This window comes from Sapajus apella, unplaced genomic scaffold (genome assembly GCF_009761245.1).
Source record: "Sapajus apella isolate SASKATOON/1434 unplaced genomic scaffold, GSC_monkey_1.0 scaffold648, whole genome shotgun sequence".
Classification (NCBI taxonomy): Eukaryota; Metazoa; Chordata; class Mammalia; order Primates; family Cebidae; genus Sapajus; species Sapajus apella.
This window is the reverse complement of record NW_022437574.1, coordinates 1-15,137: the sequence shown is the minus strand read 5'-3', so window position 1 is coordinate 15,137 and position 15,137 is coordinate 1. Positions and strand designations below refer to the sequence as shown.

At 48.4% G+C, this 15,137-nt stretch overlaps 1 protein-coding gene across 1 annotated transcript; it reads right to left on the bottom strand.

Moving 5' to 3' along the window:
• Nucleotides 1-6,603: 6,603 nt before the first annotated feature.
• LOC116546170 (uncharacterized protein CXorf49-like) lies at nt 6,604-11,185 on the bottom strand. The gene is given in 7 exon segments (XM_032272497.1): nt 6,604-7,017; nt 7,307-7,693; nt 8,189-8,437; nt 8,737-8,813; nt 9,329-9,497; nt 10,029-10,936; nt 10,939-11,185. Coding segments are annotated over 7 exon segments (2,451 nt in total).
• Nucleotides 11,186-15,137: the final 3,952 nt, after the last annotated feature.

Genomic DNA, 15,137 nt, shown 5'->3' with positions numbered 1-15,137 from the left:
TTTTGAAAAGATCCGCAAAATTGTCTAATGCGTAGCCAGATTAAAAAAAAAAAAAGGAAAGACTAACTAAAATCAAAAATGAAAGAGGAGCCATTACAACCATGGTGCAGAAATTAAAAGGATTATACGAGAATTTTATGAAAAATTGTGCAAGAAATAGGATAGCCAAAAAGAAATGAATAAATGTCTTTTATCCATACAACACACCGAGACTGAATTATAAAGAAATAAAAAATCTGAACAAACAAAAACTGGGTAAGGTGATTGAATCAGTAATGGAAATTCACCCATCAAAGCAACGCCCAGGACCTGATGGCTTTCTGTTGAAATCTACCAAACATTTAGAGGACGATGAAGACCAATCCTTCTCAAACTCATCCAATAAGCTGAAGGAGAAGAAATACTTCCAAACTCATTTTACAAGGCCAGCACTGCCCTAATACCAAAGCCAGGTGAGGACAGTAAAGAAAATTATAGGCCCATATCCCTGATGAACACAGAAGCAAAAATCCTCAACAAAGTACTAGCAAACCAAATTTCATAGCACATTAATTCTTTGTGTGTTTTTCTACTGTTTCAGCAAGCCTCACCACTGCGGGATCTGAGGTTCTAGATAAACCTGAGAGGTGGCCTAGGCCACAAGGACTGCGACTCACAGTGCTGTGCTGGGCTCAGAGCCAGAGGACATGGGCAGCACACGGCTTAGTGAGACACCAGCCAAGGTGGCTGAGGGAACGCATGCACCGCGGCTCCCCCAACCCCAGCAGCACAGCTCGCAGCTCCAGGAGAGACTCCTTCCTTCACTGGAGGAGAGGAGAGGGAAGTGTAAAGAAGACTTTGTCTTGCATGTGGGACATCAGCTTAGCCACAGTAGGATAGGGCACTGGGCAGAGTCCTGAGGCCCCCATTTCAGGCTCTAGCTCCTAGATGACATTTCTAGACACAGTCTGGGCCAGAAGAGAATCTGCTGCCTTGAAGGGAAGGACTCAGCCCTGACAGGATTCATCACCTGCTGACTAAAGAGCCCTTGGGCCCTGAGGAACCTGCAATGATACCCAGGTATATGCCCCGGGCTCTGGATGAGACTCTTAAGACATGTTGGCTTCAGGGAACACCCAGCACATTCCCAGCTGCGGTGGCTATGGGCAGAGACACTTTCTTCTGGAGAACAGCAGAGGGAAGAGTAAAGGGGACTTTGCCTTGCACCTTAGGTGCCAGCTCGGCCACAGTGGGGCAGAGCAGCAAGTGAGCTCTTGGGGTCCCTGAGTCCAGGCCCTGGCTCTTGCATGGGATGTTGGCACCTTCTCTGGGCCAGAGGAGAGCCCACTGCCCTGAAGGGTGAGTCCCAGGCCTGGCAGCATTCACCACAAGCTGACCGGAGAGCCCTTCGGTCTTAAGTGAACACGGGCAGCAGCCTGGCAACAGTCCCTCTGGGCCTGCAGTGGTAGTGGCCACAGGGAGAGGCTTCCCTGGCTCCCTGAAGGCATCTCTTGACCCACCTGGGGTCTGGGGAAACTCGCCACCCTGAAGGGAAGGACACAGGCCTGGCTGGCTTTGCCACCTGCTGATTGTAGAGTCCTAGAGCCTTGAGTGCACATAGGCAGTAGTCGGGTAGTGGTTACAGCCAGGTAATGAGGGAGACCCAGTGATGCGCTGGCTTCAGGTCTGACCCAGCAAGGCCCCAGTGGTGGTGGCCACAGGGGGGATTGTGTCACCCCACCTGCAGCTCCAGGTGTCTCAGCACAGAGAGAGATGAAGAGCAACAGAGAGCAAGACAGAACGAGAGCAAGAGCGAGAAATGGGGGGGAGGGGTGCGGAAGAGGGAGAGATAGAGAGAGAGACAGAGAGAGAGAGAGAGAGACTTTGTTTGGGAGAAATAAGGGAAGAAAACAAGAGTCTCTGTCTGGTAACTCAGAGAATTCCGGATCTTATCCAAGACCACCAAGGCAGTACCTCTATAAGCCTGCAAGGAACACAGTGTTACTGGGCTTGGGGTAACCCCTAATGCAGATACACTTAGACTACGATACCCAGCTCCCTTTGAATATCTGGAAAGGCTTCTGAAGAAAGATGGGTACAAAGAAGCCCAGACTGCAAAGACTACAATGAATACCTAACTCTTCAATGCCCAGGTACTGATGAATATCCACAAGCATCAAGACCCTCCAGGCCAACAGGACCTCACCAAGTGAACTAAATGAGGCACCAGGGTCCAGGCCTGGAGCAACAAAGATATGTGACCTTTGAGGCAGGTAATTCAAAATAGCTGTTTTGAGGCGAATCAAATAATTTCAAGATAACACAGACAGGAAATTCAGAAATCTATCAGATAGACTTAACAAAGAGATTGCAATACTTAAAAGAAATCAAGCAGAAATTGTGGAGTCGAGGATGCGGTTGGGAGGGTGGAGCACGATGGCGAAACGGAAGCCTCCATTGGTTGTTTATCCTGCAGGAAAACAAAATTTTAACAACTAAATACACACACAAAAAGACTGTGTAAAAAACTAATAACTGTGACCACTTTTCAAGACATAGACAGTACCAAGAGACATAAAGAAAAATGATAAAAAGTTAAAAAGTGGGTGAACGCCAAAGAACTATAAATTGTTCTACTGCAAAGACACATGCACACGTATGTTCATTGCAACCCTGTGTACAATAGCAAAGACCTCGAACCAACCCAAATGCCCCTCAGTGATAGACTGGACAAAGAAAATGTGGTACATATACACCATGGAATACTACGCAGCCATAAAAAACGATGAGTTCGTGTCCTTTGTAGGGACTTGGATGAATCTGGAAACCACCATTCTCAGCAAACTGACACGAGAACAGAAAGCCAAACACCGTATGTTCTCACTCATAGGTGGGTGTTGAACAAGGAGAACACATGGACTCAGGGAGAGGAACATCACACACTGGGGGCAGTTGTGGGGGTAGGGGAGAGACAGTAAGGGGTGGGGAGGGAGGGGAGTGTGGGGAGGGATAACATGGGGAGAAATGCCAGATATAGTATGCACCTAAAGTAAAATAAATAAAATTTTTTTTAAAAAAGTGGGTGAATGAAGTTAAAGTGTAGATTCTTTTATTAGTTATCTTTTGACTTATTTGTTTGTGTATACAACCAGTGCTAAGTTGTCATCAGTTTAAAATAATGGGTTATAAAATAGTATCTGGAAGCCTCATGGTAACCTGTGGAAAAACAGAAAATGGATATGTAAACAATAAAAAGCAAGAAATTAAATTGCACCACCAGAGAAAGTCATCTCCTCTCAAAGGAAGACAAAAAGGAAAAGGAAACAAGGACTACGAAACAACTAGAAAGGAAATAAATTGGCAGAATCAAGTCCTTATTTATCAACAGTAACGCTGAACGTAAGTGAATTAAAAGCTCCAATCAAATAGCATAGAGTAGCTGAATAAATATTTTTTAAAACCCCAATGATCACCTATAGAGACAAACATGGACTGAAAATAAGAGGAAGGAAAGAAATATTCCATGCTAATGGAAACCAAAAAAGAGAACCAGTAGCTATACTTCTGTCAGACAAAACAGATTTCAAGACAAAGACTGTAAGTAGAGATAAAAAAAAAAAAAAAGGTCATTATGATAAAAAGTTAAAAAGTGGGTGAATGAAGTTAAAGTGTAGATTTTTTTATTAGTTATTTTTTTTGCTTGTTTGTGTATACAATCAGTGCTAATTGTCATCAGTTTAAAATAATGGGTTAGAAAATAGTATCTGGAAGCCTCATGGTAAATAGTATCTGGAAGCCTCATGATAAAGAGGTCAGCTGAGCAAGAAGATATAACAATTGTAAATATATATGCACTCAACACTGGAGCACCCAGATATATAAAGCAAATATTACTAGAGCTAAAGAGAGGGATAGACCCCAATACGATAATAGCTGGAGGCTTCCACATCCCACTTTCAGCATTAGAGAGATCTTCCACACAGAACATCAACAAAGAAACATCAGGCTTAATCCGCACTGTCGAGCAAATGGATCTAATAGGTATTTAGAGAACAGTTCATCCAACGGCCGCAGAATACACATTCTTTTCCTCGGCACATGGATCACTCTTAAGGACAGACCATGTGAGGTTACAAGTCTTCAAACATTCAAAAAATCAAAATTATATCAGACATCTTCTCTGACCACAGTGGAATAAAACTAGAGATGAAAAACTGCAGACATTTTTGAAACTATACAAATACATGGAAATTAAACAGTATGCTCCTTAATGGCCGGTGGGTCAGTGAAGAAATTAAGAAGGAAATTTAATAGTTTCTTGAAATGGATGATGATGGAAATATAACATACCTAAACTATGGGATACATCAAAAGCAGTGCTAAGAGAGAAGAGCATATCTAAAAGCATCTACATCAGAAAGGAACAGAAATTTCAAGAAGAACTAATACAATCCTACTCAAACATTTTGAGAAACAGAGGAGGCAGGAATACTTCCAAACTCACTCTACAAGGACGGTATTACCCTGATGCCGAAAACCAGACAAAGACATACTAAGAAAAAAAAAAAAGAAGAAGAAAAGAAAAAGAAAAAAGAAAGCTACAGGCCAGTTTCTCTGATGAATATTGATGCAAAAATCTTTAGCAAAATATCAGCAAACCGAATTCAGCAATACATTCACAATTTGACTTCTTTCTTTCTTTCTAATTTGGGTGCCTGTTATTTCTTTCTCTTGTCTGATTGCTCTAGCTAGGACTTCCTGCACCAGGTTGAACAAAAGTGGTGAACGTGGACGTCTTGTTGTGTTCCAAATCTTAGAGGAAAGACGTTCAGTCATCATCAAGATCAAGTGGGATTTATACCAAGGATCCAAGGACGGTTCAACATATGCAAATCAATCGATGTGATACATCATATCAGCAGAATGAATGATAACAACCATACGATCATTTCCATTGATGCTGAAAAAAGCGTTTGATAAAATTCAAAATTCCTTCATGGTGAAAGCCCTCACAAAACTGGGTATAGAAGGAACATACAGACCCACAGCTCTCCCTCACCCCTCACTATCCTTTCCAGCCTCTGGTAATTATCCTTCCACTTATTTGCACATGACATGATCTTGTATTTGCAAAAACCTAAGGATTCCAACAATAAACTATTTGAACTGATGAACAAATTCAGGTAAGTTGCAGGATACAAAATCAACACACAAAAATCAGTAGCATTTCTATATGCCGACAGTGAACACTCTGAAAAAGAAATCAGGAAAGCAGTCTCATTCACAACAGCTACAAATAAAATAAAGTACCTAAAGGATTTGTTATTTATTCTAGTCTACTCTGGCTTGTTTGGAAATTTATGTTTGCTTAGAGATTCTGCGTAATTTACCTGTTGAATGTCTTATTTATTTTCTGCTAGGCAATTGCCTCCTTTACAGCATTAGATGGTGCCTTAAGCCCAAGTTTGTCTCGCCTAAGCGAACGATCAGACTGCCGGCCATCCAGAATGGGGGAGGTCCCAAAGGTGTTATCTCGGCAGTGTGGAAGAGCTAGCTGGCTAAGGGTCCGTGCCCAGGGGGCCCCGTGGAACATACCACCTACAGTGTGGTGCTACTGAACAGCCGTTCTCATTTGGCATCTCCTTTGGCTGAGTTACAGAGCAGAGGCTCCAGGGCTGAGGACGATACTTCTGCCTCCCCGTTTTGTGTCTGGCTGTCCTCAGGGATGTTTCTCCCCTCAGGCACTCACGATGCTTCCTGTGGGTTGAGTCAGGAACAGGTGTCCTGCCAGGGACCCCGAGATGGTGGGGAAGCTGACCTTTCACCTCAGAATCACTTCTTCCATGTAGAAACCATGAGTTGGTTGGGTGCGGTAGCTCATGCCTGTCATCCTAGCACTTTGGGAGGTCGAGGCCAGGGGATGTCCTGAGGTCAGGGTTTGAGACCTGGTCAACATGGTGAAACACCATCTTTACTAAAAACACAAAAATTAGCCGGGAGTGGTGGTGCACGCCTGTAATTCCAGCTACTCGGGAGGCTGAGACAAGAGAACCGCTTGAACCCGGGAGGCGGAGGTTGCAGTGAGCTGAAATCACGGCATTGCGCTCCAGCCTCGGCAACAGAGTGAGACTCCGTCTCAATAAAACAAAACAAAACAAAACGAAATAAAACACCACAGACCTCTCTCCCCACACACAATAACCTTGAATGGTGTCTGCATTGCTCCTGTCTTTGTTCAATACCCGGTCTCTTGGTTTTGGGAGCTGGCAGAATCTACACACACCTCCTCACTGGGACCGGAATCTGTGTCCATGTCTCACGCCCACCCAGCCCGGAATTCCGGCTGAAGGAAGGAGGCCATCCCAACTGTCAGGGTGGCTGAAGGCAGAATAGGGAGCTCAAGGAAATCTCGGGTGACCTCTAGAGGCAGCCTGGAAGACTGAGCAGGGACACGGAAATACCATGTCCACAAAAACCTGGGGCCTTGGGGGTGGTGGAACGGTATTTGATGGTGACTATGGAAGAACAGTCATGCCTAGTATCCACACCTGCCCTGGAAAGCAGGTGGCCATTTTCAAATCAAGGGTATGGAGTCGACCGGCTGCAGAAGGGGCTGTTGGCCGCCTATAGGACACCAAGGATGTGGAAGCCGCCTTTCGTGTAGCTGCTGGCAGGCAGTTTCCACCAGGTTGGCCCGCAGGCTCCAGAACAGACCATTGCCCCCACCTCCAACCAAGAGACTACCCGCCCTTTTCTTCCGAGCTCCCTGTGCCTTCCCTTTTGCTTGGCCACCCACCGGGATGTGGCTTCTGCCTCCACCTGGCTACTGAAGCTGAGGAAGAGACCTGACGGGATTTGGTAACTGAGGTTCAAAGGTGACGGCCGAGAGAGGAACTGAGGATGCCGCGCGGGTTCCTGGCCCAGATGACCTGTGTGCGCGCGGTGGAACCGGAGGGACAGAATGGCTCCAGAAGGAGGACTGGGCCCCTGAAGGGGAGGATGGGCTCTGCCGTGTTCCTCGACAGCACGGAAATAACCCTGCAGGAAAGGCCACCGGCGTCAACCCACTGGGGAGAGCAAGGATGCTCATGACGGAAAGGACAGTGACAGGGCAGAACCGGGACAGAGTGAACCACAGGAGGAAAGACAGGAGTCACCGGGGTTCTGGAAGGAGGCCTTCAGTGCCTGCTGAAGGCGAGGGAGAACAGTGCTGAAGAAGGGGACTTGTGAGACCCCAAAGCAGGAGGAGAAGAGGAGGGACCATGAGCAAGGCGTGTAGGGGAAAGGCAGGAAATGTTGCTGTGGCCGGGCAGGACTCCCAAAGCACCTGGACCCAGAGCACTATGGTGACTGGAGGGCTGCTGCGCAGAGGCCGGTCCAGGCAAGTCGCAGGGAGAGGGCCCACCGCAGAGCTCCAGGGAAACTGTTCTTCCAGCGCCAGGGAACGGAGCAACACTCCCCGCCGCCGCCCCCACCCCTCCCCCCCCACCCCCGCGCCCAGCCCTCCAACAGTTGCAGAGAGGGCAGACCACAGACCACAGAATATGAGAATGACTTTATTTGAAACTGCTGTGAACTGCGGTGGGAAGAGGGCAAACGCAGAGGAAGAGAGGAAGCCTTGGCTGAAGAGGATTCGGAGGGAACCAGCTTGGCTGCAGCTCAGGGGCTCCAGAGGTAGCAGCTGCACATCTTGTAGGAAGACGCTGGCTCCATCCTGTGAAACAGAGCAGGTTCAGGGAGAGGCCCCCAGCCAGGACCAGCACACAGCCCTCCTAAGCTACCGGGATTGCGGGAAGGGGAATGGCGTGTCCAACACTCACTTCAAAAGTCCTGAGACTTGTCAACGAGGCACTGCATGGCCACTGAAACAGAGAGGCAGAACTGGGCTCTCCAGGCCCAGGGAAAGAGAAACCCACCCCCTGCCCACTTGGGGAACCGCCTAACCCTGCAACCTGAAACCCCAGCGGCCCTGGGACTGACTAGCCCACCGGTCACCTGAAGCTAAGGTGGAAATGCCTTCTAAGCGGGAAAGTGGTTCTCAGGTGTTGGGGCATCCCAGAACCATTCAGAACGTGTTTCCAAGACAGATACGCCAGCCACCAAGCAAAAACCGCACAAGCCCTACCAGGCAGCGGTTAAAGGGAGAACACGTGGTATCTCTAATGGCCCTAAGAGAAGGAGATCTCTGGGACGCGTGGACAAAGTGTACATGGAGTTCAGACGACCCTTGCTGTCTGTGCACACCCCAGCTGGAAAGGCACGGAAGGCTCCAGGGCCAGGCCTGCTTGGTTCTCTTCCCCAGGGGAAAGTCAGTCCCGGTGATGCGGCCTGCACCTGCACCCCAGCCCCACCCTCGGCACCTGCAGAAAGACAGCGCTGCCCATCCCTGCCCCAGCCAGGGCTCCGTCATACCTAGTTGCTCCCTAAGGTCCTCAACTTCCCTCTGCAGCCAGACACACTAGACCGCCAGACACGGGAGGAAGAGAAATGGTCACGGGAGGAAGAGAAATGGTTGGTCAGCTCTGGTCCCCTCTCTCCCTGTCCTCCCTCTCTCCCCCAGCCCTTATAGCACCCAAAGCCTGCAGCCCGGTGGTGAGGCAGATTAGCACAGAACCCTCAATGGAAAGGAGGCACGCACTCTCCGTGGGGTATGGAAGGAGAAGGGGGTGGGGGAAGACACCAAAACCAATTTAACCTGGCCACGGGTCCCACCATCTAGTGTGGACCTGGATTTCTGGGAGCCACACAAAGCATTACCCGAGGACAGCCTGGGACTCCCGGGGGCGGCTGCTCCCTTTCCGGTCTTGGGGGACGGACAGGCCGCCGATGGTCACCTGAAAGAGAACACAAAATCCAGCTTCCAAACCTCCCAGTGAGGTGGAAAGGGCCTAGAAGGGTCTAAGGTGAGGCAGCATCACCTTGTGTTGGCAACACGTTGCCCAGCAGCTCCAACCCTCGCCCTCCCAGTGGGACTGCCTTCCCTGTTCCCCAGTGTGAGCCCATGTGCACCTATGGCCCCCTAGCATTGTGGCTCCTGGCAGGATGCCAGCAGCGGGGCCGCCACAGCCAGGCCCTGGGAGGGGCAGTGTGGCCGAGCAGGACTTAACAGAAAAGGGCTCAGTGCCGCTGAAAGTCTCCTTCCAGAGTTGGAGTCTGGGGTGCTGCTCCAAATCGCCCCCCACCGCACAAATCCCACTCAGAGAGGACCATGTGGCTTCAGGCCAGCCCAGTAGACACCCCATTTCCCCTGGGACAGCTGCCTGGCTGGGCAGGGACGCCTGGGAGCAAGGCTGAGCTTCCAGAAGAGACAGAGCTAGAGGCTTCCCTCCCTAACCCCTCTCCCCTCCACCCCTATCAAACCCACAAGACTCACGGGGTCTGGGCACGAGACGTCTCACGCTCAAGGCCGAGGGCTGTGAGGTTCCTGGAACTTGGGGAGCTCTGATGGCGGGGTCCCCACTGCTGCATTCTCCACGAGGCATGGACAGGGAAATCACGTCTGGCTTGTGTGTGGGAAGCTGAAACAACAATTTCTGAGTGGGGCTGGCGGTAAGTACACGTGAGGAGGGGTTGTGTTAAGGTGGGGACTCCAGACTAATCTCATTAGCACTTTCTCCCTCAGTCAGCCCCACGACAGGAGGGCTTGCGCAACAGCTAGGGAAGGAGGAATTGGGAAGAGGATGAGTCTAGAGGCCCAAGCTTTGCGGCCCACACTTTCAGGGGTCCCCCGATTCAAACCAGCTTCTCTCTGGGGTAGGAGCCTTCCATCCCAGCTCCTCCTGGGGGAGGAGGCAGAACAACTGCAGTGTCCAGAGCCGGGCCTGGCACACACCGAGTGCCGCCTTTAATGTGTGCCCCTACGAGGAGGACCCCAATCGGGCCTCCTAGTGTCCCTGGGCTCCCGATGACAACCCTCGAGCAAGGGATAGAGGAGGCATGGGTAAAGAGGTGTGTGCTGGAAGAGAGGTGGGCCACGGGGAGACAGAGGAGGAAGAGGAGGAGGAGAACAAGGAGGAGAAGGAGGAGTGCGGCAAAGAGGACCTACTCACTTGGGCCCCTGGGACCTCATCTCTATTCGTGTCATTATCTTCTCTGGCCGCAGCCTGGGACTCTCTGGTTTTTCTTCCCGCAGATTTCTTCCCAGGGCTGCAGTGCTTGAGCTCCTTGGGTCTCCCGGACTTCCCCAGGAGACCCACACCAGAGACTGGCGGAAAGCTGGCCGGATCCTGCGGAATTGTTGAACGTCTCTGCCCCCAGGCAGGAAAGGCTCCCTCCGGGGCCCGTTTTGGCTCACCCCCTAGGGATTTCTTGTCCTGGGCCACCTTCCTTCCTGGAGAGCCCCGGGGCACTGGCCCTGTAACGGCAGCTCCTGAGCAGCTGGGCCTGACCCCCACCTTTCCCCAGGCCGTGCTCCGCATTTTCTTCGAGGAAGACGCGTCCAGCTTTCCCACGGCGGGCCCCTCCACGGCTGGAGTGAGTCTGTGGGGAGCAGAGGTCAGGAGAGGGTCCTGAACTTGACGGTTGCTCTCCCTGCGGTGGAAACTCGGGAGTCTGCAAGTGTCTGCTGGCTTCTTGGGGCTTCCGGGCTTGCCCTGAGAATCAGACTCGTGGGTAGACAGCCTGGAGGGGCCTTTCTCGGAGGGCTGCTGGGGATCCACTTGGACACTCTGTCTGCTCTTTGAGCCCCTTTCCAGGTTCTCCCAAGCTGGGCCTGTCCCATGACCACTGAGGTAGAGAGAGCCGATGGAGACCTGTTGCCGTTTTCCAGGGCTATGGCCCAGTGCGCCTCTCCCGCCAGGACCAACCTTCGGGTCCGTCCAAATGTTAGCAGACCCTTTGTCAGCAGCGACTTCTAAGGACGGGTGTCTCTGGATGCTGGGTGGTGGCATGATGGCGGCTGGCTCCTCTGCTGGGTAGGAAGAGTAGTCCACACCATCCCCTTGGTCCTTGACCGGGTCCCAGGCCTGCCTCCCTGACCCAAGAGCACCACCCTTCCCTACTCTATCATTTCACTCTCAGACTCGAAGCTGAAGCCCTCAGGATCTGTGAACCTGCTCTCGCCCTTGCTGCTGCGCGGCATGCCAAAATCCAGGTCACGGCCATGGCCCGGTGGGGCTCCAGGCCTGGTTGTGTGGGCACCAGCTGGCTGGCCACCCTCCAGGTTAAAACCAGTCCCCCAAACTGACACCTCATCAGGGAAGTTCATGGCGCCAGTCCGGGCAGCCTGGGCTGTAGGGAGACGGTCGTCCTGATAATGGTGGGAAGGGAGAATGGAACCCAGCCTTCGGGACACCACTACCCTCACCACAGGCGGAAATAGGAGATGTCCCCGACAGTGCACGGCTTCCACGCGCCAGCTATACCTGAGCCACATCTTCTCATTGGTCCCCCCTTTGCCAACCAGCGTGCCTTTTGTTGGACAAGACCTCTGGGCTTTAACCAGTAGGGATGTAGACTCTTGGATTGCCCCGACGCCCATGGTTTGACTGGGTGGGTGTACTTGGGTCGTGTCTTGGGGCAAGTGTGCACTGGAGCTCTCAATCTACCTCTTTTTTCCTGTCCTGCCACTTCTAACCGGGCACCTACTTTCCAATGAGAGCCATGTCTCTGATCCTTCGTGTCCCGTCTGTAAGATGGGGGTGGAGGGGAGAGCCACCCCCAGCACATCAGCTTGGGAGCTTAAATGTCGTGATGCACGTGAAGCACCCCGAGCACAGAGGAGCTGCAAGCCTCCATTCCACACCAAGAGCTAGCACCGGATAGGAACATGGACAGGGAGGCCCACAGTCAAGAAGCAGGGGTTTTAGTGCTGCGAAAAACACCATTGTTGTTTTCCTGGGAACTCACTGTGTTGAACCTGTAATGGCTTTCCGTAGCATGGAGGTGTTAACCATCTTCCTGTCCATGACCACGGGAAGTGTCTCCATTTGTTAGTCTTCTATGTGTTTCATCAGTGTTTGACTGGTTTCAGTGTGCACACCTTTCACCCCCCTGGATAAATGTGTTCCAATGTGTTTTATTCTTGTCCTGGTATTCTAAATACGTTGGTTTCCCGGGTGTCTTTTTTTGATAGTTTGTTTTTAGGGCATAGAAATGCCAGTGACTTTTGCATGTTGCTTTTCCATTCTGCAACTTTGCTGACTTTGTCTACCGGTTTTGATCGTTTTTTTTGTTTGTTTGTTTTTTTTTTTGGTGCAGTGTACATTAGGGTTTTCTCTCTGTGAGATCATGTCATCTGCAAGCATAGATAATTGAGCTTCTTATTTTCTAATTTGGGCACCTTTTATTTCTTTTTCTTACAATACATGATCAAATCGGCATGAGGCTGTGTCCCGTGTGTGTGTGTGTGTGTGTGTGTGTGTGTGTGTGCAGGCATACGAGCCAGCGCCCATGTATGCCCTCGCTTGAGAATCAAATTAATTGGGGTGCTCTCCCTTGAGGGAGAACGGGCTGATTCATGGAGTGAAGGATCTGTAAGGCTCCAATGCGCCAAAGGAGTACTAGGATGTACCTTAAACAAGAGGTGTTTTTCAATTCTAAAACCTAGGAGGGTGTGGAGTCGGACAGCAACATGCCGATTTGATTACCTATTCTAGGAAAAAAAAATAAAAAGCAAGCAAATTGGAAACTAAGAAGCTCAATTTTCTCTAGTTGCAGGTGACAGGATCTCACATAGAGAAAACCCTGATGGACACAGCACCAAAAAACGGTCACAACCAATAAACAAAGTCAGCAAAGTTACAGAGTGCAAAAGTAACATGTGAAAATCACCCTCATTTCTATGCCCGAACAACAAACTATCTGAAAAACACACCCAGAAAACCAGCGTATTCTTAGAATGCCAGGACAAGAATAAAACCTTTTGGAATACGTTTACCCAGGGAGGTGAAAGGTGTGCACACTGAAACAGATTGAACACTGATGAAACACGCAGAAGACCAATAAATGGAGACACATCCTGTGTTCATAGATGGGAAGATGCTTAACACGTTTATGCTACCCAAAGCTGTTACAGGTTCAGTGCAGTGAGTCCTTAGGGAAACGACAATGGTGTTTTTACAGCACTAGCAGAAACAACCCTAAAACTCCTGCTTCTTGACTGTGAGCCTCCCTTCCCATATTCCTATCGGGTGCTAGCTCTTGGTGTCGAACAGAGGCTTGAAGCTCTTCTGTGTTCCTGGTGCTTCACAGGCATCTTGAAGAGGGCCGTCACCAGACACTGAATCTGCCAGCACCTTTACCTTGAACTTCCCAGTCTGCAGAACTGTGGGAAATAAACAGTTGTTCTTTAAGCTATCCAGTCTATGGTACTCTGTTATAGCAGCCTGAACTAAGATACTAATCATCAGGGAAATGCAAATCAGAACCACAATATCACCTCACCCCTGTTGGCATGGCCATTATTAAGAAAAAAAAAAAAAAAAACAATAAAGAAATTGGAACCCTTGTGCACTAGTGAGGATGTGAAATGGTACGCCCACTATCAAAAACACTATGGGACTTTCTCCAAAATTTGAAAATAGAACTACCCAAATATGGTCCATCAATCTCACTTCTGGGTATATATCCAGAAGACCTGAAAAAATATCTTGAATATAGATTTGCACACCCATGTTCATGGCAGCATTATTTACAATAGCCAGGAGGTAGAAATAACCTGACTCTCCCTTAATAGATGCATGGAGTTTTACAATGTGGCGCATACATACAATGAAATATTATTCGGTCTTTTAAAAAGGAAAATCCTGTCACATGATACAACATGAATGAAACTTCAGGACATTATGCTAAATGAGAGAAACCAGTCACAAAAAGAAAAACATTGCATAATTCTAGTTATGTGAGGTACTTTAAAAAGTCAAACTCTTAGAAACAAATATAAAAGGGTGATTTCCAGGGACTGCGGAGAGCAGGGGAAAGAGGAGTTGTTGTTCAGTGGGTGAAGAGTTTCAGTTTTGCAGAATGAAAAGGGATCATTTGCACAATAAAGTTAATATAGTTAACACTACTGTACTGTACACTTAAAAATGATTAAGATGCTGCATTTTATGTTACTTTTTTACCACAATCAAAAAAGTTCTATCCAGAGAAATTAGGTAAGAAAAAAACCCAAAAGGCATTCAAACTAGAAAGGGAGTTGTAAAATTGTCTCTGTTCACAGGTGACACAATTCTATACAAAGAAAATCTGAAAGAATCTACAAAACCATTACTAAAGCTAATAAACAAATTAATACACAAATTCAACAAGGTTGCAGAGAATAGGATAGATCAAAAGGCAAAAATTATAAAAATACTGTATGATTCCATTTATATGAGGTACCCAGAGCAATCAAATTCATATTGACAGAAAGTAGAATGCTGTTTGCCAGCATTTGAGTGGGGGAAGAGGAAATGGGGGTTATTTCATGGGTATATAGTTTCAGTTTGGGAAGATGAAACAACTTGTAGAGATTGATCGTGGTGATGCTTGTACAGCAATGGGAATGTAGTTACTACTACTAGACTGTATGCCTAACAATAGCTAAAATTGTAAACTTGTTTGTAACAAGAAAACAGATTTGCTGATTTTAAGAGAAAAGACACTACTTTGTTTTGAAAAAGACAAGAAAGCTAGCCCGAGTACACATCTGAAATACTCAGAAATCCTACTCATATCTTCAATATGTTCCAATCATTTGTTTAAACAACACACTAAAAATTAATAAATATTTTTATACTTCCAAAAGTCTCACATTTATTGTACAATGCAAATCACCCACAAACTATTATTTAGCTCATGCCAATTTTGCAAAGATATGGTTTACAAAAGATTTAGCACTTCTCACAAAAGTCATATCAGGAAATACATATTTACAAAACCAAATGCATTATACAAAAAAAAAACCCATCACATTATTCAGTAAACATGTTTTTAAATAATTAAAAAGTTTATTCTGCTGGGCACAGTGGTGGCTCACACCTGTACTCCCAGCACTTTGGGAGGCCGAGGACGGTGGATCACCCAAGGTCAGGAGTTCCAGACTAGCGTGGCTAACGTGCTGAAACCTTCTCTTTACTAAAAATACAAAAATTAGCCAGGCGTGGAGGCGGGTCCCTGTAGTCCCAGCTGCTCTGGAGGCTGAGGCAGGAGAATGGCTTGAACCTGGGAGGCAGAGG